Source organism: Hyperolius riggenbachi, chromosome 9 (genome assembly GCF_040937935.1).
Source record: "Hyperolius riggenbachi isolate aHypRig1 chromosome 9, aHypRig1.pri, whole genome shotgun sequence".
Classification (NCBI taxonomy): domain Eukaryota; kingdom Metazoa; phylum Chordata; class Amphibia; order Anura; family Hyperoliidae; genus Hyperolius; species Hyperolius riggenbachi.
The window spans coordinates 100,135,777-100,163,347 of record NC_090654.1 but is presented as its reverse complement, the minus strand read 5'-3'; the positions used below and the strand labels follow the sequence as shown (position 1 = coordinate 100,163,347).

General features: G+C 44.5%; 1 protein-coding gene across 2 annotated transcripts in view; it reads left to right on the top strand.

The window, feature by feature from the left end:
- ARNT (aryl hydrocarbon receptor nuclear translocator) overlaps positions 1-27,571 on the top strand; it is a 100,123-nt gene that overhangs the window by 13,542 nt on the left and 59,010 nt on the right. For both annotated transcript variants that reach the window (XM_068253265.1, XM_068253264.1), the window contains exons 2-4: positions 10,442-10,547; positions 13,007-13,057; positions 17,676-17,720. In XM_068253265.1, the coding sequence (XP_068109366.1) occupies positions 10,442-10,547; positions 13,007-13,057; positions 17,676-17,720 (202 nt within the window). The remainder of the gene's footprint in view (positions 1-10,441; positions 10,548-13,006; positions 13,058-17,675; positions 17,721-27,571) is intronic.

The following is a 27,571-nucleotide window of genomic DNA, read 5'->3' as shown; positions in this document are numbered from 1 at the left end:
TCAGTTGTCCTGGATGCAGTATATTGTTGGTCGCTCATATTTTCTGCATATTGTCAAGCTTGAGGTATTGTTTCCCTTTTATGAGGTGTTTTAGGGAAGAGACAAAATCTGGCAGTGCTATACACTGGAGTGTCTGCAGGCAGGATATGATGACCTCACTATTCTCTGTAATGAGGAAATAAAAGTCCATGCAAAAACACTATATCTACAGCAAGACACATCCCTGCCCTTGTTGTTTTCCTGTTACTGCCCTTCACTGTGAAAGCAGCTTAAAGCATTGTTGTTTTCAGGAAGAATACACCGATGTTATTAAAGGTTGTTTTTTTTTTTTTTTTACCATCTGCATGCTGCTTCAGGGTCTAGGGCTAAAATGATTAGAGGCAGAGAATAAGCAAGACAGCCAGGCAGGCAATATGCATTGTTTAACCACTTAAGTACCAGCGGTCTCTGCCCCTTTGAGGACCAGAGACCGCTGGTACAAAAACGGCGGAATCCTGACAGATAACAACGAATTGCCGCATATACCCACCTCCGCACGTTGGGAACCTGGGCCACCCACTCTGCCATCTCTATGACGGCAGAGCTCCGGTGAGCCGGTCAGGAGTCGCTTTCATTGGCTTCTGACCCTGTCTTTCAATGTAAGCCAATGGGCGTTGCTTACATTGAAAGACAGGGCCAGGAGCCAATGAAATCGGCTCCTGACCTACTCATAGCACTCTGCCGTCATAGAGACAGGCAGAGCAAGTGAGCTGCGGCGAGAGACGGCAGGGATTAAGTGATGGAAACGGCGAATGCACGCACGCGGTGGCTAATTGAAATCTACGCCCTGCCAGCCAGTTGCCCACCAAAACAGGGTGTAGATTTAAATCAGCTTGCTCCTAAAGTAGTTTAAAGGCAACTTGAACTGAGAGAAATAGCAGATATTTTAGTGCAATTTGCCCTGGCTGTCATACTGATTCTCTGCCTTTTAATGGATATATATGCTCAGCACCATACAATGAGTGGAGAAAAATGTAGGTATGATAGCCATACTCCCCAGAAAGAAGGACTATACTGGATTGCCGTGTTTAAATACCTGGTATGTTGGCTGTGCTTACTTTTTTTTGGCAGTCTCCCATCAATTCAGTTTGGGAGAATCACGCTTGCAGGGTGTTTTGGCACTCAAATGTGTCAAGTGTAATTGCTGCCTCAGTCACCTGACCTCAGACTCCAACAGTTATCTATAATTGAGGGAGTAGAAGGTAAGGGTGCCCCTACGTTTTCTTGATTTCCGGCATAGATATCAAGCTGATTCGATCACTAAAGTGCTACAGCATTGATCATCATGATCATTTCGATTGATTTAAATTTGAAATGGTCAATTGGGCATGCTAAAAATTATGGTCGATAGGGCACAGTCGGGTACACGGTGGTAACCGCAGTTGATTTCCTGATGACCGACGGACCCGGTGTCCCGCCAAGTGTATGCATGCTTACTGGGCCTAGTCTCCCGCCAAGTTTGTGTACTTACTGGGCCCCTAGTGAGTGTTACAGGATTGCCTGTCACACTGGTGTGACTCCTGGCCTCCTGTTTCTCTTTCAATTGCCACTTCGAGCACCCATACCACTGCCGCATGTAGTTTTGTAGAGGAGTCTGATCTGGTGATTTCATAAACTAAGGATTTTTGTACCGATTCTACAGCCCTGGTGACGTCACTACAGGTGCTTGCCGTGGTATTTCACAAAGACAAAGGAGGAGGCCTGAAGTTGCGCCGGCGTGACAAGTGACCCTGCAACACTCACCACTGGTTTGGGAAAAGACACGCGTTACATGAGGCGCTAGGAGGATTTCCAGTATATTTCAAGCTGAAATCTATTGAAAAATCTAGGGCTGTAGAGTCGGTACAAAAATCCTCTGACTCCTCAGGTTAGACTCTAATGTGCATATTACGATCTTGTTGATTGAAAGTATGTAACATAAAATGCATCTCTTAACTGCCAACGCTTAGGAATTTTAAGACAACTGAACTAAGAGGGATATGGAGCTAGCCAGCTGATCTTCTGCCTCTAATACCTTTAGTCATAGACTTAGGCCTCGTTAACATCATATGTGCTTCCGTGCGCATTTGGAAGCGCGTATGACGTGGCAAAATGCAAGAATGGCAGAAGGGCTGTCTATACTCTTCTGCCGTTCTTGCATGATGTTACCACATCATACGCGTTCACATTAAATGCACTGCGTAGCAGTACGATGTGCTTGCGTACTGCTGCATGCATTCTACCCGCAAACGCAGAGCTGACCCATTCACTGTCAATGGATGGGATCAGCAGTGCGGCAGGTAGCATCGCAGACGGCATACAATTGTACACGTTGCGTTCCAATTGCACGGCCAGCTGTGCTGTATAGATGTGAACGAGGCCCAAAACTACTTCTTGGTAAGAGTACTTGAAGAAGGTACAGACAGTAACAAAGAACATCTATCAGGCCCTAGGCAATGTAACTGTAGGTACATGTAGGAGTGATGTGCAGGTACTCTGCAGGAGAAATTAGAATGAGGTGATTCTTCCTCCATTACACATTCTTCATGCACAATCTAAACCAGGTTTATGGGTGACAGACAACACCTCTGTGTTCAATGTACACAACATTCACCGTGGATTCCCTGCAGCTCTGTGGGGAGTGCATACGTATAGTACTACTGTGTAACTTAAAGTAAACCTGAGGCCTCTTGCACACTGCAAGCAATTCAGATTCAGATTCCGCTTTTTAATCAGTTTTTACCTCCGTTTCAGATTCAGATTTGCAGTGTGCAAGGAGCAAACTGCAAATCTGAATCTGAATCGGAAGTAAAAACAGATTAAAAAGCGGAATCTGAATCTGAATTGCTTGCAGTGTGCAAGAGGCCTGAGACAGATGAAAGTTTTATACATACCTTGGGCTTCCTCCAGCCTCCTTCAGGCTAATCCAGTCGCTGTGCTCCTCCGCCACCTGGATCTTCTGCTATGAGCCCAGGTACTTGAGCCAGTTGGGCGTAGTGCGCATGCACACACTCCGCTGCCAGGAACGTACTACACCTGCGCAGCACTATTGTGCAGATGCAGAACGCTCCTGGCTGTGGGAGCGGCACGTGGCCAGACTGCGCTGATGGCTGAATTACCGAGACCTATAGCAGAAGATCCAGGTGGTGGAGGAGGACAGCGAGGGACTGATTAGCATGACGGGGGCTGGAAGAAGCCCCAGGTATGTATAAACCTTTTCTTTTCATCTGTCTCAGGTACCCTCTAATTCGTAGTCGCCAAACCAAATTTTAACAAATCAAATTATTTGATTTCATTGTCAAAAGGAGTGCATACATTTGCATAAACCAGCATCAACGCAGAATTATTTCCATCTCATTGACCATCTCTATTAGTGACACAGCTACACATCAGGCTTTATTCTTACAACACAGATGTTATTTAGTATATATAAAGAGATTCCTGTGTACACATCATATATACAGTCACAATCAGATATGTCTATCTGACTTTAAAAAATACGGGGACTGCTTTATTGAAGCAGCACAAGTAACTATTTTTGATTATTTTATTTTTATGGGATAAGCACAGCTATTACTGTATATATAATTTATGATGACTATTATGTGAGAAATAGAATATTTTATAGTATTTTTTTTATTTTAATTACAGTTTAAATTTATTTATTTATTCCCAACTCCGACAAAAATTGCTCCGACTCCTCGACTCTGACTCCACAGTCCTGGAAAAATCTGTCTGCAGTGTATAGGCAGGCGCTGGAGCGCTGTAAAAACAGAGATTTGGGCACAGCTGGCACCACCATAGGCTATAATAGGAATTACGGCTATAGCGGCGCTCAGTGAGTGATTTGGGCGCCATCAGAAGACAGACCACAAATCACTGCAAAAACAGTGTAATTCGTCCGCCAGCAGTAGCTGGAAGCCAGATTATGTCTTTCACCCACTATCCATGGTGGCCTGAAGGGGAAATAGTCGTTAATGCCACCGGGACTGGAGCAGACGGTGCAGGAGCAGGGTAAGCCGTTTATCGGCTTTCCCCTGCGCCGAAATATACCGGCGGCTATGTAATAGGTATGCGGGAACAGATCCCTCTCTGATCATATTTGGTCAGAGAGGTTTTATCTGATAGTTTATTTCATTGCAGATCGACAGGTGTATGGCCACCTTATATGTGCTTACAGGTCACCATAGAGCAGTATACTGAGATCTCAGTAGTGATAACCTCCTGGGCGATGGGTAGGACCAGTGTATATATTGTATATATCAATGGATGGGGGTTGGTTGTTCACTACTTTTTGAATCCCAGGTCATTTGCATATTTAAAAGGAAACCATGATAATGGCCTCTATTTGTCTTATGTCAGGTTTCTTTAGTTCACAGTGCAGCCGTCTATCTCATTTGCACAGTATAAGGGTTTTTGTGTATAAAAGCGTAGCAATAGCTCTCCCTATTTAGAGAAAACCCTGACAATGAGCACAATGAACAGGATTCCATTCATGAAGCCAGTGGCTCAACCAGTCAGCATTGTTACAGAGATATCCCACTTTTGTGAGGAACACACTCAGCGGTTTCAGTTTGACTCTGTGTGTTGCAAAGATTAATGGCCAATATTCTCTCTGCTTGTTTTGTTTTTATGTGCATATAGAACACTCATTTCACAGTGTTTCCATTGCAGCCTGGAAGATAGGAGGGGCAAGCGGTTGTAGATTGAAATGGAAATTTTAATCTTTTATTATTTTTTTTTTTCTTCCTTTGCACCCCAACAAACCTACAATTTTGTTGCCAGGGAGTGATTTACAAAATTTGATTGACCCGTTTTTTAAAAACTAAATCTTTGGGTACTTAATGTGTTTGTTTCTTTAACCCTTAATACTGTGATGATACATAATATGGCTGCACTAAAATTAAAGGCTCGTACACATGCCTGACTAAAGTCGTCTGGGGTGGCTGATAATGACCACCTCAGACGATAATCAGGCATGTGTAAAGTAACCCCCCAACTCTCAAGTGATCCGCCCGGTAAATCAACTCACCCCCAGCGACAGACAGTTGGAGTCGTGGTTTCATTACTTAAAGTGGATCCGAGATGAACTTTTACTCATTGCATAATTGTGTCCCTTTCCTATAGTTTATAGGGCATTCCTCAAGCCAAATACTTTTTTGTTTTTGTTTTAATAGTTTAATTCCCTATAAACTAAAAAGCCACGCCCACAGCCCTCAGAGTGCCAAGGCACTTTCAGACAATAGCAAGGGCTTACAGGAGTTCAGTCTGGGCAGGAGGAGGGGGAAGTGTTACTAGCCATTGATTTCAAAGGCAGAGGGGAGGAGGGAGGAGGAGAGGGGACTGAATTTACACACAAGAAATCTGATACCATCTCCAGCTCTTAGGGCCCTTTTCCACCAGCGCGTTTGCGCTGGCTGAATCGCAAAAACGCAAACCGCTAGCGATTTTACAATCGCTACGGTTTGCTTTTTAACATAGAAATCGCGGTAGGTCATTTCCACTACCGCGATTCGTTTTTGCCGGGAACGCGAACGCGCGGCGGAGCGATATTTGCCGCGATTTTGCTATGCAGTGCATAGCATAGCAAAATCGCGGCCGCGAACGTCGGGGAATCGCCGGTAATTGCGATTCAGCAATCGCTAGCGTTCAGCGTGAACGCTAGCGATTGCTAGTGGAAAAGGGCCCTTAGCCTGTGACAATATGACAAAAGGAACATGGCTGCCCCCATTATATCACAGGAATAAATAATCATACACTTTTTAAACTTTTGCAGCTAGATATGCTGTGTAAACTATCTAAACTTGAGATAAGATATATAGACAAGTTACTTGTTATAGTTAGTGTTTCATCTCGGATCCGCTTTAAGGAATCGGATGATTTTTGTACCAAATCCACAGCCCTGTTAAAGGGAAGGTCCAAGCAAAATAAGAAAATGAGTTTCACTTACCTGGGGCTTCTACCAGCCCCATGCAGCCATCCTGTGCCCTCGTAGTCACTCACTGCTGCTCCAGTCCCCCGCTGGCAGCTTGCCAACCTCGGAGGTCGGCGGGCCGCATTGCGTACATTTTTACGCATTCCCGCTAGTGCAGGAACATTAACACATACATTTTTACGCGTTACTGGTTCAATGCGTACATTTTTACGCATTGAACCAGTAACGCGCAAAAATGTATGTGTTAATGTTCCTGCACTAGCGGGAATGCGTAAAAATGTACGCAATGCGGCCCGCCGACCTCCGAGGTCGGCATGCTGCCAGTGGGGGACTGGAGCAGCAGTGAGTGACTACGAGGGCACAGGATGACTGCATGGGGCTGGTAGAAGCCCCAGGTAAGTGAAACTCATTTTTTTATTTTGCTTGGACCTTCCCTTTAAGTATTAGACTGAAGTCTGAGTTGGAGTCGGTGGTTTCATAAACTGAGGAGTTGGTATACTTAAAGCCCTGCTTTAAGTATAACTGAAGTGAGGAGAGGCATATGTAGGCTGCCATATTTATTTATTTATTTATTTTTTTAAACAATACCAGTTGCCCGTTTTTTGCAACAATTTTTTTTGGGGGGGAAATTCTCACATTATACACAGATGCAATCTGCCAATGTATGCACAACAAAACAATCCTATAAAACAGTGATGACTAACCTTGGCACTCCAGCTGTGGTGGAACTACAAATCCCATGAGGGATTGCAATACTCTGACAGCTCTAAGCATAACTCGGGGAGTGCCAAGGTTAGCCATCTCTGCTATAGAATAACATACTAAATCCTTTTACCCTTCTGTTGCATTGATTCGGTAAGAGCAGACAAAAAACATTGCATCATTAGTGGATTTATAGTTCATTTAATGTCAACTCCAATAATTTTTTCATGATTTTACTTTCTGCAACCGAATAAGTTCTTTTGAAGGAAACCTCTAAGAAGTGAACTGTGCACCTGGAATAATTATTTTTTTAATACAACACCCCTCCCCCCCCCCCCCCCCCCCCGGGACGTTCTCTACCACAAGCCTCCCTTATGGGGGTGAGGAGGGGGGTCGTGTTAAAAAATGTGATTCCAGGTGCACAGTCCTCTTCAGGGCCCTTTCACACTGGCGTGGCTACCACAGCTTTATGAAACCCTATGGGGAAGTTCATACTTCCCACGTTGCAGTATGCTGCGCCGGAAGTGCCTATCTAACGCTAGCGCAGAACTACGTTACTATGTGGCTCCTGCGGCGATCTGCGTCGGCCTGGAAGTCGTGTTACTCTGGCGACGCAGAGTTTTTTTTAAAAAGTTGCAACAAACACAATTGCTAACTTCCAGTCAGAGCAATATCCTGCCTCTATCTGGCCAGCAGAGGCTAGTCAGCCAATCAGGTGCACTGTCATACACCCTTTGCCTGCTGTACCATACCTAGCAGGAATTACATAGATTAGCATTCAGGTGGGAGGCTTCGTTTGGACGCAATCGTGAATTGCGTCGTTTACAGGGACGCCCCGTGTAGGCACATCTCCCACACGGTCCCCTCCCTAACCACTCACCTGTCAACCGCATCGTAGAAGCTGCAAAAAATAAATTTAAAATCACAAACACTGGTCCACATGACAGCCCAGGGGCCCCAGGTCTCTCTCACTCACTGGGGCCCCCAAACCACCATGCGACACCTAGAGGGAAGTGCGGGCAAGCCCTGGACCTCTCACCTCCAGGGAACTCACCCCACCACCTCTAAACTGAATGCCAACTGCAACAAACACAATTGCTAACTTCCAGTCAGAGCAATATCCTGCCTCTATCTGGCCAGCAGACGCAATATCCTGCCTCTATCTGTCCAGCAGACGCTGGCCAGATAGAGGCAGGATATTGCTCTGACTGGAAGTTAGCAATTGTGTTTGTTGCAGTTGACCTCTAGGTGTCGCATGGTGGTTTGGGGGCCCCAGTGAGTGAGAGAGACCTGGGCCCCCTGGGCTGTCATGTGGACCAGTGTTTGTGATTTTAAATGTATTTTTTGCAGCTTCTACGATGCGGTTGACAGGTGAGTGGTTAGGGAGGGGACCGTGTGGGAGATGTGCCTACACGGGGCGTCCCTGTAAACGACGCAATTCACGATTGCGTCTAACCGAAGCCTCCCACCTGAATGCTAATCTATGTAATTCCTGCTAGGTATGGTACAGCAGGCAAAGGGTGTATGACAGTGCACCTGATTGGCTGACTAGGGTCTGCTGGCCAGATAGAGGCATGATATTGCTCTGACTGGAAGTTAGCAATTGTGTTTGTTGCAGTTGGCATTCAGTTTAGAGGTGGTGGGGTGAGTTCCCTGGAGGTGAGAGGTCCAGGGCTTGCCCGCACTTCCCTCAAGGTGTCGCATGGTGGTTTAAGGGCCCCAGTGAATGAGAGAGACCTGGGGCCCCTGGGCTGTCATGTGGACCAGTGTTTGTGTTTTTTTAAAAAGTTCCCAGTTCTTATTTTTACAATATGCATCTGTGCACTTCCGCATTCCCAAAGCAGGAAGTGACAGCAAGCATGTGTCACTTCCTGCTTGGATGATTGCCAAGCAGGGAACACCATGGTGGTGTTCCCTGAAGGCCTGTTGTTTTTGGGGCGGTGCAATGGGCGTGACGCACCGCATTGCTGATACCAGAATACAGTCTGAAACCAGCCTGAAAGGGAACCAGAGGTGAGAATAATATGGAGGCTGCCATATTTATTTCCTTTTAAGCAATACCAGTTGCGTGGCTGCTCTGCTGGTCCTCTGCCTCTAATACTTTCAACCATAGACCCTAAACAATCATGCAGCCAGTCGGGGGTTTCTGACAATATTGTCGGAACTGATCAGATTAGCTGCTTCTGGCCGAGTGCGTGCAGCGAGCCGGGCAAGGGCCGAGGATGTTGGCGATTGCTGGGTCGTCTTGTCGCGAACCGCGGTTTGGGTTTTAAACCGAAAAACTGTGCAGCCCTATCTAAGGCTTATATCACAATGGTGTTAATTACAAAGGAGAAGAGAAGGGAAAAAGAAAGGGGAAAGGAGGTACTCACAGTGCAGCATTGATATTTTAGAGCTGTTGTAGTAGCGGCTGCAGTGTGGGGTTCCCCTGCACACTGCAGATCCGGTTTCCGATTCTGATTCCGATTTATGGTTCCGATTTTCCCTGCAACTATTGTGAGATACTATAAGTGGTGTAATGCATCAATCTTTCAGGGATTCACACTCAGCGGCTGGATTTGCACCCATTCCTAGTAGCTTTTCCTCTCATATACCTATAAGACCGGTGAGGGCATTTCTTTTTTTTTTTTTTTTTTTTTTTTTGGTGGTTGTTTTTTTTTTTATTTATTTTTATTTTATTCTATTCTACTATAATATTTTTCCTCGTGTGATTTTTCTTCTTTTTGTTGTTGTTGTTGTTGTTGTTGCTGTTGTGTTATGTCTATATAAGTGGATTCAGACTATGATGTGAAGATGCGCCCAGGGACACAGGAGCACGGCTGTGAAGTCATGTTGATGGAAGTCCGGGCATGATAATACGCTGAGTCTGAAAAAAAAAAACAATTAAAAAAAAAAAAAAAAAAAAAAAAAAAGATTAGCTGCATGGTTGTTTATGGTGTAATTCAGTTCACTACTTTAGCCAAATAGATCAGCAAGGCTGTCAGGCAACTAGTATTGTTTAAAAGGAAATAAATATGGCAGCCTCCATATCACTCTCACCTTGGGTTCTCTTCAAGGTTGGATCACACTGAGTTTACAGCTGGGTTATTTTCCAGCGTGTGTGCAAGCGGAGCAACAGACCTGTACGGTAGAACAGACCAATTCACTCTAACCGGCAGTTCACACGTTCTGTGTATGCTCTGGATAGGGTAATATGGCTCCAGAAAGGAGTCAGTTGTTTTTGCTACATCAATGGCAATCTAGACGTGTCTGGCCAGCTTTAAAGTTCACATTTAATTGTATTGTTTATTATTATTTCGTGTTTATATAGCGCTGACCTCTTCCACAGCACTTTACATAGAATATAATGTTGTCACTACCTGTCCCTCAGAGTAGCTCACAATCTAATCCCTACCATAGTCATAAGTCTGTTGTTGTCTTAGGCCAATTTTTTTCAGAGGAAGCCAATTAACTTACCTGTAAGTTCTTTTGGGGGGGGATATAGGGGAAAACTGGAGTGCCCGGAGGAAAACCGCGCAGAAATGGGGAGACCATACAAACTCCTTGCTGACGTTGACCTGGCTGGGATTCAAACCGGGGACCCAGCGCTGCAAGGCAGGAGTGCTGTCCACTAAGGCACCGTACTGCCCATAGTGTCTCTCCACACTTCTCAGTGCAAGGCTGAAATATCACATGGTCAATACTTTCCTTATCTTTTCAGAAATGTTGCCTAGCAGAGCCTTATGTACTTTATCCATAAAAAGTAAAGTTTTAACTACAGCTCCTTCTCTTGTCTCCTTGCTGTAGAGATGGCATCGGATGTCTCGCCTCTGGGAGTGGCCTCAGGGAACCCAGGCTCCAGTGCACAGGCTGGAGGCTCCATGGTACAGAGGGCCAACAAGCGTCGCTCAGGGTAAGAACTCATGCTTGCTTTGGAGGTATTGATAATGCTATGACTGCTGTACTATAAAACATGCCACCCCATACACAGGAAAACATTGATTATGCCCCCTCAATCCATCCTCCCTATCTCCATGTTGACATCCATAGCCTCCATGATGTATGCACCCCTTAAAGCAGTAGGATTAGCCATACTATGCCGGGGAAAAAAACATATATAAGTAGATAAATACCTACTTACATTAAGCACGCGTTGTACTGTCTACGTTTTGATTTCAGTGAAATTTATATAGTAAATGAAGAGAATTGTGTTCCTGGTGGGAACCATGTCCTTTGCCCACAGTTTGAGGCTAAATACTGATGTCCTTTCTTCCCTTTAACTTTTTTTTTCTTTTCTCCTCCAATCACTGAGTCACCTCAGCCTTGCTTGTAAACCTGAGTGAGCACAGAATCCTGTTTTAGCTAGGCAGCAGTATGCTCAGCCAATCACTGAGAAGCAGGAAGGTGGGAGGGTCTTTGGCAATGGCACAGAAGAGTCTGGGGGACTGAGAAAATATAATAACAGCAGAGAGATTCCTGAATAGATTGAAGAGCTTGTACTTGCAGGGAGTGATTTCTGGCAGCATTTTAAACACACTGCAGTGTTTAAATAGAATTTTGTTTTGTGGCTGACAATCCCGCTTTAAAAAGTGTGGCCACTATACCATCTGCTCTGGAGTTGTGCTTGTATTTACCCGCCTTCAGGACAGTGCTCGCTCGTCTGCTGCTCACTTGTCTCTCTTGTCCTCTTTATTGGCAGGACACACAGCTCAGCCATAACCAAGCAGCATGCCTGTACAGTGCTCATTCCACACAATATCATTCCGGCGATCGAGTAACAATCATTAACCTCATTGGTGGTTATCCCAAGCTAGGGTCGGGGCGGAAAACTGCAGCTAAGAGAGGTAATCCTGACCTCTGCTCGGGGTTGCCGCCGGAGGCTGTATGCAGAGCAATGCGCGCAGCGGGAGCGTTTCTACATACCTCCCGGGGAACCCCACCGTCAGCTGGCATTCTTCTTCCTCTCCTCCGGGGCTCTGCTTCCTGCTGGTGAGATCGATGGCTGTCATGACGAGTTGCAGCGCCACCCGGAGGATGGAGGTCTAACTGCAGCACTGGAGCCAGGGAGGTGAGTGATTACTGTAACTGCTGCAGATCTCCGTGGCAGCTTGATTTTTTTTCCAAGTTTTAGGGTCTGAAAGGGTGCAAAAAATTGCACCGCATTTAGATCCTAAAACCCGGAAAGAATCATAACGCCAAGGGGGTTAAAGGGAACCTAAACGGAGAAGGATATGGATTTTTCCTTTTAAATAATACCAGTTGCCTGAATTGCTTGCTGATCCTGTGTCTCTAATACTTTTAGCCACAGCCCCTGAACAAGCATGCAGATCAGGTGCTCTGACTGAAGTCAGACTGGATTAGCTGCATGCTTGTTTCAGGGTGTGATTCAGCCACTATTGCAGTCACAAAGATCAGCTGGACTGCCAGGCAACTGGTATTGTTTACAGGAAACATCCATATCATTCACAGTTAAGGTTCCCTTTAAAGATGACATTGGCGGAACGTGTGTGCAAGGCTTTTCTGTACTCATATCAGGCTCTGCAAATCCCAACCAGTCTTGTTTGCTTTTCAGGCTTTGAGATATTGAAGCCATTACAGTATGTCAGTGTGGCTGTGTCCACTTTTCTCTAGTTTTTGGATATTGGATACCTTAGTGCTAAAAATATGGCAAAATGATGCATACTTCATTTTCCTGTTTGATTCAAATCCACCAGGAATCAATTTGATTGCTACAATTGATCTAAACTATCGATTGGACAGGACAGAGAACCTCCCAATAGGGGGAGGACAAATGCCGTGATGACCCATAGCATTGCATTGCTTTCAATCGATTCCATGCTGAAATCTATTTAAAATCAATGTGCTGTGTGTGGTATGAATCAATCCCTTTCTGATCAGATTGAGAACAGCAAGGGATTGATCATTTTGCTACCTTGTGTTGCAATCTGTGTGTCTGGCCGTGCTAAAGGTTACCAGAACTGAGTTATTAAAAAGGGGGGTGGGTGTAGGCATTTATCCGATGCAGTCCTCGTGTTTGGCATATACCCCCATTTGCCTTTTACAGTATGTATAAAGTCGCAAAAAAAAACCTTAATCGAGAAATGAACACACATGAAAAAGATCATATTTGGACATCGATTGACACTTTGATAAATGTGTTGAGCTAAAAATCATGCATTTTTTTTTTTTTTTTTAATACCAAAAAGCCTAGTTTCCGGTTCACACCTAATGATGGAATGGGTCCCCAAGGTTTCACAATTCTGTGCTGTAGGTTGTGCAGATCTTTTGCCTGCAATGAAGAACGCCACATCATTTTGCTTTTTGGTATATAGTTTGTAGTGTTTCATTTAGATTTGTTTACATTCACCACAGGTTGGATTTTGATGACGATGATGACGACGATTCTGGCAATAAATTTCTCAGGTAGGTTTATTATTATTTTAATGTTCTTATGTTTGTTAATGTGACAACTTTGTAGATTTTAGACTGAGACTCGGCGCTGCAAGGCATGAGTGCTATACACCGTGTTCACTATACCACTTTTAACGTTTTCATAGAAATGGCAGCTGTTAAGTACTTAAAAAAGCGGAATAAAACCCAGCATTTCATGCTTGCTCTAAAACATTATTTACAGCATATTATATGCAACCAGCATTTTTTTTTTTTACTAGACCAGCATTTGAAGGGTTACACACAGAGCTTGAAAGTTCAGTGCAGTGAAATGTGGACACATCTGAACTTTAGAGCAGTGTTCCCCAACCCTGTCCTCAAGGCCCACCAACAGTGCATGTTTTGTGGAAATCCAGAGGTAGTTAATCAGCTCTGCTGAGACACTAATTACCTCACATGTACATGTTTGTGGTTTTCTGTAAAACATGTACTGTTGGTGGGCCTTGAGGAGAGGGTTGGGGAACTCTGCTTTAGAGAATGTTATCTTGTGTTTACTTAAAGAGGATCTGTAACATAAAAAGATCCCCTGGGGGGTACTCACCTCGGGTGGGGGAAGCCTCCGGATCCTAATGAGGCTTCCCACGCCGTCCTCCATCCGTCAGGGGTCTCGCTGCAGCCCTCCGTGGAGTCCGGGCAGCGGTGACGTCATTATTTACCTTCCTGGCTCCAGCGCAGGCGCTCTGACGGCTGTCGGCTCCGAACTACACGGAAATACCCGATCGCCGTCGGGTCTGCTCTACTGCGCAGGCGCAAGTTTCCGGCGCCTGCGCAGTAGAGCGGACCCGACTGAGATCGGGTATTTCCGTGTAGTTCGGAAAGGAAAGCCTCCACAGCGCCCCCCGCTGGAGCCAGCAAAGGTAAATATTAAACTAACAGTCGGCACAGTCGCCGGCTGTTCGGAGGGCTGCGGAGAGACCCCCGTGGGACAGAGGACGGCGTGGGAAGCCTCATTAGGATCCGGAGGCTTCCCCCACCCGAGGTGAGTACCCCCCAGGGGATCTTTTTAATGTTACAGAGTCTCTTTAAAGGGAACCTTAACTGGCGTGGAAAAAATAATTCACTTACCTGGGGGCTTTCCCAAGCCTCCTGCAGCCGTCCTGTGCCCGCGCCGGTCCTTCGGTGCCCTCCGGTCTCCCTCCGCCGCTACGTTTCGTTTTCGGACGACTGCCAGTCGTCCTCGGGCAAAGCGTCATCTTCTTCCGGATTCCCCGTCGTAAAGCGCGTCCGCATGACGCGTTTGGCGTCATGCGGACGCGCTTTACGGCTCATTATGACGGGGAATGCGGAAGAAGATGACACTTTGCCCGAGGACGACTGGCAGTCGTCCGAAAACGAAACTACAGGAGCTGCTGGAGACAGAGAGACACTGAAAGCATGTCTGCCTGCAATACAGCAATGAATAAAACCAGTTATTAATAAAATGCAAAGTCAGTTCACAAACAAACTGTACTTTCAGGAACCTATAATTTCAAAATGAATAATAATACTTACGCACAAATGCAAATATGATAACCGTATGGCATATAAAAAGTAGGAAAACCTGTTTTTGTTGAATTTTATGTCAGTTTTAAACCGCTTTAAAGTGAATCTGTAACCGAATAAGGGCTCTTTTCCACTTTGAAATGCAATTGTAATCCCGTTTCAATTTCCACATCGCGATTGACCTACTATACTCAGTATAGTAGAGCTCAATCGCATCCAAAATGTGGCAGGACGACGATTGCGATTGGACCAAAATCGCATTGCAATCGGATTGCACTAATGGAAATTGCAGCTGCCGTTTCCATTAGTTTAATGTACCTTGAGTTTTGCGATCTGAATCAAATTGCAGGATAGTGGAAAAGGTCGCAGAAAGGCAGAATCAGAATCAGAATTTATTTCGCCAAGTACAACGGTGGATTGTACCCGGAATTGGTTTTGGCACATACAGGGTCGTTGTTGAAAAACAAGAAAAGCACGGTTAAGCATGGTACATACGTAGACGTGGGACAAGCATACATAGGACAACATTACAGTTTGTGCGTACACTTAAGCAGAGCGTCGTATACAGTTAAGCATGGTACATACGTATAAACAATAAAAGCAAAAACAAAAACAGAGAGCATTACAGCATACACAAACAGTTAACGTAATACAAACATAGCAAGACATACACTGATAGCAAGAACAGAAAAAAAAAAAAAAAGAGGGACTGGAGGAGCAGCCTGAGAGCTGATATGAGCGCTGCCATTTTCGGCACTGGACGCTACACAGCGACACGCTCCCAACTAGACAGGTGCTACCGTTGTCCACGGAAGTAGAGAGGAAGCTGGGGGGGATAGAGAAAGAGAGAGGGGATAGCTAAAGAGAGAAAAGGGAAGAAGAACAATGAAAGTGAGGCCCCTTGGGCAGTGCGGTGTGGCTGGAAAGCGTCCCGTTTGGCTGGCTTGCCGGAGTGATGCGAGATGGAGCTGGTGGGTGCACGGGCCCTGCCATGAGGCTGATGTTTGCAAAGGGCCATGCAGCCCGGGCCGATTTGGTGGAGCAGGGAACAGCGTGGTGGAGCAGGGAATGGCAGCAAGTTCAGCTTGCCCAGAGGGCAGAGAGAGCAGCCAGCATGGGTGGCTCACCTGGGCAGTAGAGTCCTTGTGATCTGCCCTGCAGTGTGCTCCATTGGCTCCAAACCCTGGCGACGGCGGAGATCCCGATGCTGAGGTAATAGCCCTCTTTGTCCGGACCACGTGGGTGGCAGCTGCCGACGGTGCAGGAGCGACGATGGTGCGGGAACTCCTGCGAGCAGCAGCATCGGGAGGAGGGCATCTCCTCAGCGGCAAAGAGCCCCGCAGTGCCTGGTCCCGCGGTCTCCGATGACCTCTTTTACATATTGTGACACTCATACAATATATAATCGTTATTTTACTTTCACACTTGATCTATAGAAATATTTCAAAAGTTTTATCTAGGGCATTTTTCATTCATTGGCCCTGTTGTGTTTTTTTCCCCCCTATTTATTTATTTATTTGTTTTATTTATTTTTATTTCTTAAAGGCCTGAGACGAGGTGAAAAAGTTGGCTTTTACCTATCTGAGGATTCTTCCAATCCCCTGTAGTATTGAAGGTGTATCCCAGTCCTGTTGTTCATTTTCTTTCAGCCCTGGTAAAGTCGGTCGGCTGGGTTGCGCACTACTGCGTATACACTGACACGGCAACGTGCCTCCTCAATTCGCAGTTCTCGAAGACTCTTAATTGCACATGTGCAGACCGCTCCTAGCCGCAAGAGCGTGTTTGAGGAGGTGTGCTGCAGGGTCAGCATGTGCACTGTAGTTAGCGGTTAGAACCGTCTCACGGACTTTACTAGGGCTGATAGCGGATCAACTAAAAGGACCAGGTGGGGACACTGAGGGACCTTCAAGACTTCAGGGGACTGGGAGAAGTAAAAGTCAACTTTTTTTTTACCCTGCCTCACGCTTCTTTTTAACTATAGAAACATTATTTTTATAGCAATAAACAGTAATGTACATGTTTTGAGTATAATGCATGCAAGCTGTAATATTGTTATACACTGTAGCTGAGCCATTTTTATTCTGTGTACCTCCCTATGCATCACGATTACAACCATTCACACTATTTTTATTTATTTTTTTCCATCTGCTGCTTTATGAAATCCAAAGCAATGGTGAATGTAACTGTGGATATTGAAGGACCATTATTGATACTACAACTTACATCTAGGAGTTAAACTGGCCCTATTACCTGGTTAAGATGGTTAACCCTGCTGGCGGAGCAGTCACAATAGACCTCACGCTCATTGCAATTGGGTCTGTTGGTCATCAGGAAATCAAACGCCGTTACTGCGGCCCACCCGATTGAGCCTTTGCAACTGAGATTTTCTAGCTTGCCCAATCAACCCATCAATCCCTTTTGACTGATTTTGGCCAGAAATTGATCAAAACTATCAATTGGGTGGCGATGTTGTGGCATCAATATATGCCAGATTTGATCATTATGATCTAATTAGCAGGATAAGGATGCCAAAAATTGAGTAATGAATCGGCACCTGAATAGCTGCTTACCTCATGTATGATGCATACAGTATATGATGGATATCACAGTTACCTGACCGTCAGCTGAAATGAAAAGAATCACTTCCTATGTCAAAGGTTTAACATCTGGCTTTAGCCTACAGATGGTGAGCTGGCTGAAGGAGCTTTACAGGTCTGCCATCTGCAGACTTCGGTCCTTTTTCCTCTTGAGCAGCATATGCAGCCTTTCCCATTCACACAGGGAAACGCTGCCTATTCCAGCAATAGTATGCCGACCAAACCGAATACTGCTGCGATTCTGAACGGCATGCAGCAGTTTTTAATTTCATGCATCCGAATCCCTGTAGCCGTGCTCTGCAACTGCTGGCATGCATCCCACAAGACACGAGTGCTCAGTGGAAGCCGGCTTTAAAGTAGTACGTTTACAGTATAAATTAAGGCCTGCCCTGGACTTCATGTCTTCTGGTAAATAGATCTGTTTTACTTTGTCCACCTGCGCATATGACCAGCTGAATGAGTGACGTTTTGTGGTCAAAGCAGTCTTAACTTGTGTCTTTCTTGAATTGTAGGTGTGATGATGACCAGCTTCCTAATGACAAGGAGAGGTTTGCAAGGTAAGCTGCACCTTTTGTCATCTGAGCTCCTTCATCACATGCAGCAATTATCAGCTGTGTATGCTGCAGGTGGCTGAGTGTCTGCTAAATGCCTCATTGGTACATGACAGCCTTTTAATTGACAGTTGTGTGTGCATTTTTTATTCTCCCTTTCTCCTTTTTACAGCCCTCTCAGGCATCATTTTTTGTCCTGGTTCAGATGTAGCTTCATCAGCTCGCTCTTATGTAGTATACACATTTTGATCATCTCATGTTTGTAATGGTCTCTGTGCAAACTATAAGTCTGCGTTCGTTGCAGTGCTTTACGTCGGATATTACAGTATAATCACATTGCTAACATGCAATTTTAGATAGTATTGGTACGTTCATATTGGTACATTAGTAGTGCGATGGAATCCATCAGCATAAAGTGAGGTATTAGTACCACAAGAGAAAGAGATGTGTGCTCTGACCAGTCATCACCTAACATATATACTGGCTGCCTCAAGTCTATTGACTAATTAAAATGGCAAAGCGTTTGCATGCTGCATTCGCCTACCAGAATATGCAGGATCTAATACTGCCTCCCTGCTATTGGCCCACGCAAAATACATTGCATCTCAACAGGGGTGCACCGTGTAGGCCTCCTCGTACCCCGAAGAAATTGGGGGCAGCGCGTTCACCCCCACAAAGCAACCATTGCCCGGGAGCGCTGCAACTGCCCCTCATGGGTGGGGGGAGAGAACAAGGCCGGTACACCCCCGGACGTGGCCGGTGCCCGGGGGGACCACCCATGCTGCCCCCCCAAAGGATAGATTTCATGCATCTGCGAATATTACTTACCTGTTGGTGCAAATTATGCGTCCTGGCAGCAATCGCACCAACGGAGGGGGGGGGAGCGCAGACAGGGCCCCCAGAAACAACCACCCCTGGGGGAACCAATCCGCAACCACCTCTAAACCTGCCCCCCAACAACCCACAGGAAGGAAGACACAAAATACTAGTACCACAAGAGAAAGAGATGTGTGCTTGGGGGTACGAGGAGGCCTACACGCGGCACCCCTGATGAGATGCAATGTATTTTGCGTGGGCCAATAGCAGGGAGGCAGTATTAGATCCTGCATATTCTGGTAGGTGAATGCAGCATGCAAACACAGCCATTTTAATTAGTCAGTAGACTTGAGGCAGCCAGTATATATGTCAGGTGATGACTGGTCAGAGCACACATCTTTCTCTTGTGTAACATGCATAAAGTGAGGCATGCTGTGCGGTCGGTATCGGAAAAACATGTGCATGTACAGTTACGGTGAAGCATACTTTACATTAACTGTAAACTTAACTATGCACACATAACTACACAATGCCATTTTCCCCATCTGTCGCTCTGCAATCCTGTTTTAACAGGGCGCACAATGCCCCAGTATGGGTCTAGCCTGGATCTCAGCCATGTGTTGGATATACAGTAAGGCTCCCTGCACACTGCAAATCCATTTTCTGATTCCAATTCAGTTTCCGATTTTCAATTCCGATTTTCCCTGAATACATTCAACAGAAAAACGGATCAAAAAAGGCAGCATGCAGTAAAGATTAAAAATTGGAATCGGAGGTAAAAACCGATTAAAAATCGGAATCTGAAATGCATGCATTGTGCAAGAGGCCTAAGAGTGGCTAAATCAAGTTTCAGAAGACCATTTGTATGATCTCAGGATGAATATTATCAGTCAGGTTGTATAATATCACCAGAACATTGCATATCATACAGTATGTATACATAGCTGGTCACTTTTTACTGTAAGCCTTGGCTGTAATTTCAGTGTGGATTACAAATCGCGTTATAGTAACGAATGGCTGGGATAATGGTGTGGATTGGAATCTTGCACTGACTGTTCATGTTAGTTTGGTGGAGGTTGGACTACAAAGACAATCGGAGAACAATACATTCGAAATATTCACTTTTTTGTGTGTGGGAGGGGAGGGGTGGGGGTGTTGGTGGAGTCCTGCATCTTGAAGGCACGTGCTAGCCTCTCGGTGTCGGGCACATTACTGTAATGAGAGGAATAGGGAGGCTGCCATATTTAATTCATTTTAAACAATATCAGTTGCTTTGCAGCCCTGCTGATCTATTTGGCTGCAGTAGTGTCTAAAAACCACCAGAAACCAGCATGCAGCTAATCTTGTCAGATCTGGCAATAATGTCAGAAACACCTGATCTGCTGCATACTTGTCTATGGCTAATATTATTAGAGGCAGAGGATTAGCAGGATAGCCAGGAAGCAACTAGTATTGCTTAACATGAAATATGTCAGCCTCCTTATTCCTTTCGCTTTAGCTGCCCTTTACAGCCGAAATGTGATATCAATAGGAATATGAAAATGGAGGTGCTCCTATATATCACCATAATTTTTGTTCTCCCTATAGATATTAATCCTGCTTCATGGGAAGTGAGTAATGAGGACAGAAATGACAATAATACAGTAAAGCTGTAAATCCCTTGAGGGAGGGATCACACTTTCTATTTTTAAAGCACACCTTAACTGAGAGGGATATGGAGGCTGCCATATTTATTTCCTTTTAGGCTGGTTTCACAGTGGGACGTTACAGGCGCACGTTAGAGCAGCCTGTAACGCAGCCCACCGCACAGTAATGAAAAATCAATGAGGCTGTTCACAGTGCGGACGTTGCGTTACATTGTAACGCTGCGTCACAAGACAACGTACTGCATGCAGTACTTTGGACGCGGTTGAGCCGCGTTGGACTGCTTGCACATGCTCAGTAATGTTGGGGAGGAGCGGAGAGCAGCCAGGCACATGGCTAATTATTATGCACTGCACGTTGTGACGTGCAGTGTTTACATCCTGGAGCAGCCGCTCTGTGCGGCGATTGGCCGGCGGGACCACGTGATGCCGCATGCGCACAAGAGTGCGCATCACGGCATCACTGACGCCAGAGTGAGCTGCACAACGCGGCTCACTCTGACGTCCAGATCCAGCACCACCAGGCGTTGAGTTAGGGGGACGTTATGCGACCTTAACACCCCCTCTAACGCAACGTCCTGGTGTGAAATTAGCCTTAAACAATGTACATTGCCTGGCTATCCTGCTGATCTCTTTGGCTAATAACAAGTAGAAGTGAAGTGATCGGCACTAGATGGATTGGCAGATGTTGGGGGTAACAGGCGTGGCAGCTGTGCCTCCAGACTGAAGTATTCTGTGGCCTCAATGCACAGAGCATTATCAAACGTTTATCAAACACTTTATCAAACGTTTGATAATTTACCTCATGGGTAAAATCTCATTTTGAATTCACTGAGGTGTTATATATTTGTTGAACGTTTTATCGGTAAAACATTCGATAAATATATAACACCTTAGTGAATTTAAAATTAGATTTTACCCATTAAGTAAATTATCAAACGTTTGATAAAGTGTTTGATAAACGTTTGATAATGCTCTGTGCATTGAGGCCATTGTGTGTGAAAAGAATCAAAGAATCCGGGCACCAGCTCCAGAAAGTTCCAATCAAATGACACCTTTAATGCATCTCCAATAAATCTGACAGACAAGTGCAAAGTGCAGGCCTATGCGATCGCGCAAAATTTTCCGCGCGGACAGATCGACTTGATCGATCGAGGACGGAAATCGGTCAGCGTTTGTGCATCGATTTCACAGCAGATTCGATCACAGTGATCGAATCTGCTGTGTATCGGCGGGAAATCGAGTAAGTGTATGGGCACCTTAACACACCGCGTTCACAGCACAGTTTGTTTACAGGTGATTTTTTTTTTATTACCAGGATCCCCCACATCAGAGAGGCTACAAGTGATTGCAGCTTAGTGACGTTAGCACATTAATACTCCCAACCAGGCTGAGTCTTTAATGTGCTCCCATGCAGTTAGCTGCTAATGAGGGCAAATAGCTGCCTGTAGTCCTGGACAGGCCGGATTCTACCCTGAAGTATTTTGTGAGCTCTGTAGCAGTAAAAGGTCAGCAGGCTTTATGAGATCTAAACATCAGGAAAACTCCTGGAGATATGAAATAAGCATCCCTTAAAGCATTCCAGTTATTGCAGTTAATAACCTTTACTCCTTGCCTATAGTATAGCCTTTTAGTTGCTTCAGTTATAATGCTCTCTGTTTTTGGAGCTGTGCCAACAGTGGTGAGCAATTGTTTTGCAGGCAGGACCAGCCTGCTCCTTTTGTGTTCACTCAGCATTTTATCTGGCCAGTCTGATCACCGCATCCATGGGAAAACTGTGCTGACAAACAGCCTGCAGGGATATTAGGCTATGACCAATTATGAACTTTTAAAGGTATTTAAATGTATAGCTTCCAATTTCTCTTTTTTTTTTTTTATCTTGTTGCTCCCTCCACCTCACTCCGTTACACAAATAGAGCATATTTAGGATTAAAAAGATAAATACACCAGAAAAAAATAACCTTTTATATTGCTCTAAATATTTACTGTAGTTTACCGGAAGAAATATGTGAGTCAGACAACGGGAGAGCAGACTTGTATAGCCTATTTCTGTACTTTAGTATTCAGTACTCAGTGTTGAAGGCAATCTATGGCAGTTTGCCACCCTGTAACTTTGGCACAGGGTGAGCCAAATGACTACTTCCTAATTCCTGAAACCCCGAATTATATCATTCTATCTGCCCGGACCATACACTATAGCATTGTGGGTATAGCAGTGCCCATTACAAGCGCTACGCTGAGAATGCTTTGCGCCAAGAAGCCCTGCCTTGCTCTGCTGTACTTACAGCGGACCCAAACCAAACATTTTTTTAATTCATAATATTTAGTTGCACCACTCTAACACATACAAATATAAATAAACACTCCTTCAAGCCTATGAGCATTTCAGTGCATGCTTTTCACCCTTCTCTTTGCATAACTAGGGTTATACAGGTGGCAGCCATTAGCAATTCCTCCTTTGCTGGACACCATCTACTCCACCAGTTTGCCGGATTATTTGCCAGCAATATGAAAGGAATGGAGGGGTTCCTCCAATAAATGTAAAATATTTTATATTTGTCATCATGCAGCTGAAAACAGGCTGCTATTTATTATTATAATTTAGAAAATAGATTTTATTTCTGAAATCTTGTATTTTTAGTTTGGGTCCACTTTAACCAGTTCACCCCCAAGGGTTTTTATCCTAACGGACCAGAGCAATTTTCAGTTGTCAGCGCTCCTCCCTTTTATTCCCTAATAACTTTATTACTACTTATCACAAGAAAATGATCTATACCTCGTTTTTTTCGCCACCAATTAGGCTTTCTGTGGATAGTACATTTTGCTAAGAATTTTTTTATTCTAAATGCATTTTAATGAGAAAAACAGAAAAAAAAAGAAAAAAAAATCATTATTTCTCAGTGTTCAGCCTTTATAGTTTTAAAATTAAACATTCTCCTGTGGATAAAACAAACACGTTTTATTTGCCCAGTGGTCCCGATAATTAAACCGTTTAGATTATGTCCCTACCACAATGTATGGCGACAGTATATTATTTTGAAATATAAGTGGTTATTTTTCTGTTTGTTCTGGCCATAATTACAAGCCCCTATGTAATAAATTAAAATTAATTTTCCCCCATAAAATATAGAATAAAAAAAGCTGAGTCCCTAAGGCAACTATTTATTTATTTTTTTTAAGCTGATTTTTTTTTTTTTACAAGTGTTTTTTTTGGGGGGGAGGGTTGGAAGTGTAATTTTATTAATGATGTGTATATACTTGAAAATGTATGTATTTTGTAAGTGTAATATACTTTTTGGCCACAAGATGGCGCTGGTGAACACTCATAGGACGTGTTCACTTTTTTTTTTTTTTTTTTTTACACACTTTATTAAACTGTTACATTTCCTGTTTATGTGAATGGACGCAGCCGCTGTTCGCGGTCACGTCCATTCACTCCAGGCACTGCGATTGGGTAGAGGACTGTTCAGTCCTCTTCCCCAATCGCCCAGCACGGGATCCCGACGGTAATGGCGGCGGTAGCGGCGGACACACGGCGGTAGCAGCGGCGGGAATGCGCGACGTATTAAAACGTCATGTTGCTGTTAATAGCGGTAAGCATGACGTTTTAATACGTTAGGATGGCGGTAAATGGTTAAAGACTGGGTACCACGGCTCCCTCAAGGATAACATACTTTCAATTACTGTATTTTAACACTTAAAACAGAGTTCATGGTATGTATATTGAGTGGGCTATAGTATTAGCTGGGCCTATTTTTAACATAGTCTCAAGCAACCAGAAACCACACTAATCCGGCATCCGCTAATCTCCGTTGATACTGAATAACCAAGACTCTACTGTAAATAACTTGGAAGTAATGTGTTTTGAAAACACATAAAGGGTTCCTGGACAGTGGCCCTTGTTACTTTTGTATAGTGTGGAAACAGGTTGGGCACTTCTGAGCTTGTTATTGCTGTCTGTATCTCCATTAAAAAAACTTTTAAATCGTCGATTTTACAGTTCATTTCCCAGCTGATTAAATCCATTCTGCAAGAAATCTATGCCTCAACATGTCCAATCTAACAAAATGTTGATGTTTTTTGAATGAAAATTGATCAAAACTATTGATGGGGCGACAGGATGCAAAATCTTTGATTGGGGCAGGAGCAGCTGTATATTGGTGGCCCATTGCTTTACACAGCATCGAGAAGTGTACCGCTCTGGTTTAAATCAATGTGTTATGTCATTCCCTCTCTGAGGAGGAACAGTTGTTTTGCCACATTGGGTAGCAAGCAATTAGTATGTGGCTAGCTTTAGCTTCCTTTGGAGCTCCATTTAAGTCCATGGCTTTACTATGATAGCTGTTGGACTCCGGTACTGGAAATAAAGGATGGTAATAAAAACTTGTTGGGGGATTCTTAAGCTTATCATTCATAGATGGGTAATGGGCCTCCCAGGCTACTGATTAATCATTTCAGGCAGTAGTGATTGATGTACCACCTTGACCCACTCGATCTTTGAAAACATTTTTTTGTTTAAATCTGTTCTTAGATACGAGAGGAACATTTGCAGGCAGCTTAGGAAATGATTAGACTGTGACTGAAAACAGTTTGAGAAAGAATTTCCTCCCTTCTCTCATCTTCGTTTCCCTCTGTGTATTTTTCAGTGAATAGTTTCTGATCTTTCAACACAATGCTTTAGTGGGCATGGGGAACCTTATTTAACTTTTATCTGTTTTTGAAGTGAAACACTAGTTTTATAAAAAAAAATAGTATTTGAAGAGCAAATTAGGTTTTTAGTCCCCAGATGTTACAGACCAAAATATGACTGTTTTGTTAAAAAGAAAGTGTTTTTGGGTAGCAAACATTAAAAACTGTTGTTTTAAAAAATAAGCCATAAAAGGCAGTGAACAGTAGAATCTCATATAACCGACAGAAGCTTAGTTACTACATCAGTGTATTAGTTACTATAGTGATCATACGATACAGTATAAAATGACACAGTGGAGTAGCTTGTGACAAGGGATTTTATTAGTGAGGTTAGCATATGGTCTTAGAACTGTGCATTTTGCAGTCAAGAACACGCTCACCAGAGGACATTAGATGATCACTGGAAAACAGGGGAGGTTGCTATCCTTGTTATTCGACATCGCTGTGAAACATTCCCAAATTTAGGATCCTTAAAATGTGTGTTTAAAGGAATAGCCGTAGGCTGTGGCATCAGTGAAGCAGAATAGAAGAAGTTGACCTGGCAGTGAATGCATAGACATGCCATAGTTTAGTTGCATAGTCCCCAAATATAATTATCTACCATGAATAAAATCTTATGCGCTAAAGTAGGTGACCACAGAATGCTGAAGAAGATGACAAATATAAGTGAAAAACAAGCTACTTCTTAATGTCTGTCCTGTGTAAAGTTAGTTTTGCAAAGTAATGTGTGCAATAACTGGCAGGCTGTTGAACTTCTTCTTCAGACTCCACGACGACACATGAACTCTCATCACACTGAATTAGAGTCTGAGAGTCTTATTTATAAAGGGATGTTTATGGTTGTGTTTACGGCTCAGCTCACACTACAAAATGCTTTTTTGCTCGTTCCTTTGGGCAGAATCTGTGAGGATCCGCGCGGCTGCCTGCGCAGGCAGGCAGCCTTTTGACCACTGTTCAGGTCTGCATTCTGCAGGTCTCTGGAAGAGAGTCCTTTTGTCAGTTGTGCAGCTTGCTGCTGAGGAATTTGCATATGTTTGTCATGCAGATTGCCTAGCCACATCTTTTGTGGGCTTGCTCTATAAAGAGCTATGTTTCCCACAGTAAGTTGCTGGTCATAAGGGTTAGTTCCTGTGAAACACTCCTGGGAGTGTCAGCCTTGCTCATTGTTTGAAGATTAGCTTAGAGTAATTCCTGGGACTGCACTAGGCAGATTCCCTAAGTGCAGTTAGGATTGCATATCTGTTTTGTTTGTCTGTTGCGATTGACCTGTCCCTGCGGTGGCCGCCAGGAAATCGTTCAGTGTGTCTGGGTGCTAACCGGAACAGCGGTTGTTACTGGTAGCCCCTTCTGTTCTGTCTTCCAGGATCGCACTAGCCTCTTTCGCTATTGCTGTGGATCCTATCTCTCGCTTGTTCATGTTCTCGTGTGTCTGTCTTGTCTGCTACGAACGCTTGCTGGAGGCTCGGTGAGGTAACCGTTAAGCAAGCGCTCGCGTCCTCTGTTTCATGTTTGTTTGTCGGTGGTTAGTTAGGCGTGCTTGTCTCTATTGTGCTTATCACGTGGAGACCGCGCATAAACGCGTGCACTGTTGCGAATGAGTGCGGTGTTCGCGTTTAGCTAGCGTTTGTTATTTTCCTTATTTTCTCATTGTATGATTTGCTGTGCCTTTGCTACTCTCGTGCTCTGCCTTGCTGTAGCCTTGTGTCACCCCTGGCAATCGCCTCTCTCGCGATTGCGTTCTTACTTCATATCTGCTGTTGTGTATGCACCGTCGCGGGTTGGCAACTAGTTTGGTGCACACACATACAATCTGTCCCTGTGCTCTTTCTCTTCCGCAATCACTTCTCTTGCGATTGCGTTCTAACTTGGTTTCTTCTGTTGTGTGTCCACCGTCGCAGGTGGCGGCTAGATTGGTGGACAAACATACATTCCTCATCTGTGCTTATTCGGTCTTGTGTCGCTGTTAGCAATCGCCATCTCCGGCGATTGCCTTCTCGCTTTGTCTTCCTGGTTGTGTGTTCATCGTCGCAGGGTGGCGACTAGTTTGGTGAACACACATACCCTCTGTCGCTTTGATCTCTCTTTCAGGGCTATCTTGCCCTGCGTTTCTTCCCTTCGTGCAATTCCTGTCTGGCGTGTGTGGTAGGGCAGAGGAGCTGTTCCTCTGCACTCCACAGCTCCCCCTGTCGACAGGAATTTCCCTCTACAGGTGCATTGCACCTTTTGCTGGGTTCCCGCAAATTATACGCTTGTGGAGGATTTCCGCAGTGTCAGCGCACGTCTTGTGCGCTGATCACGGAGAAAATTCCACAATCGTTACAGAATCGTTCTGAAAAATGGTACATGCAGCAAGATTTATATTTTCTAAAAATTGAAAAGCTGTTGTCGGAACATCCGCATAGGGTGAACTTGCACTAGCGCTTTGACTATTGCTGGCAAGTGCCGCCCAATCGCCCTGATTGTGAACTAGCCCTCAAGCAGGAGAATCCTTGAGTGCAACAAGAGGTAAGAGGCACCCAGAAATGTATAAAGCTGAATTAAAAACAACTAAAGTGGCCCTTTGTTCAGGTGCACAGACTTCTGTGGCTTTACAATTGGCCTGAGGAAATGGGCTGAGACCCACGAAACACATTGCCAGTGCATATTAAAATGTATTTGTCATATGAAGTTGTAATCATTGAGGTAAGTCACAACTCCTTTTTTTTCATT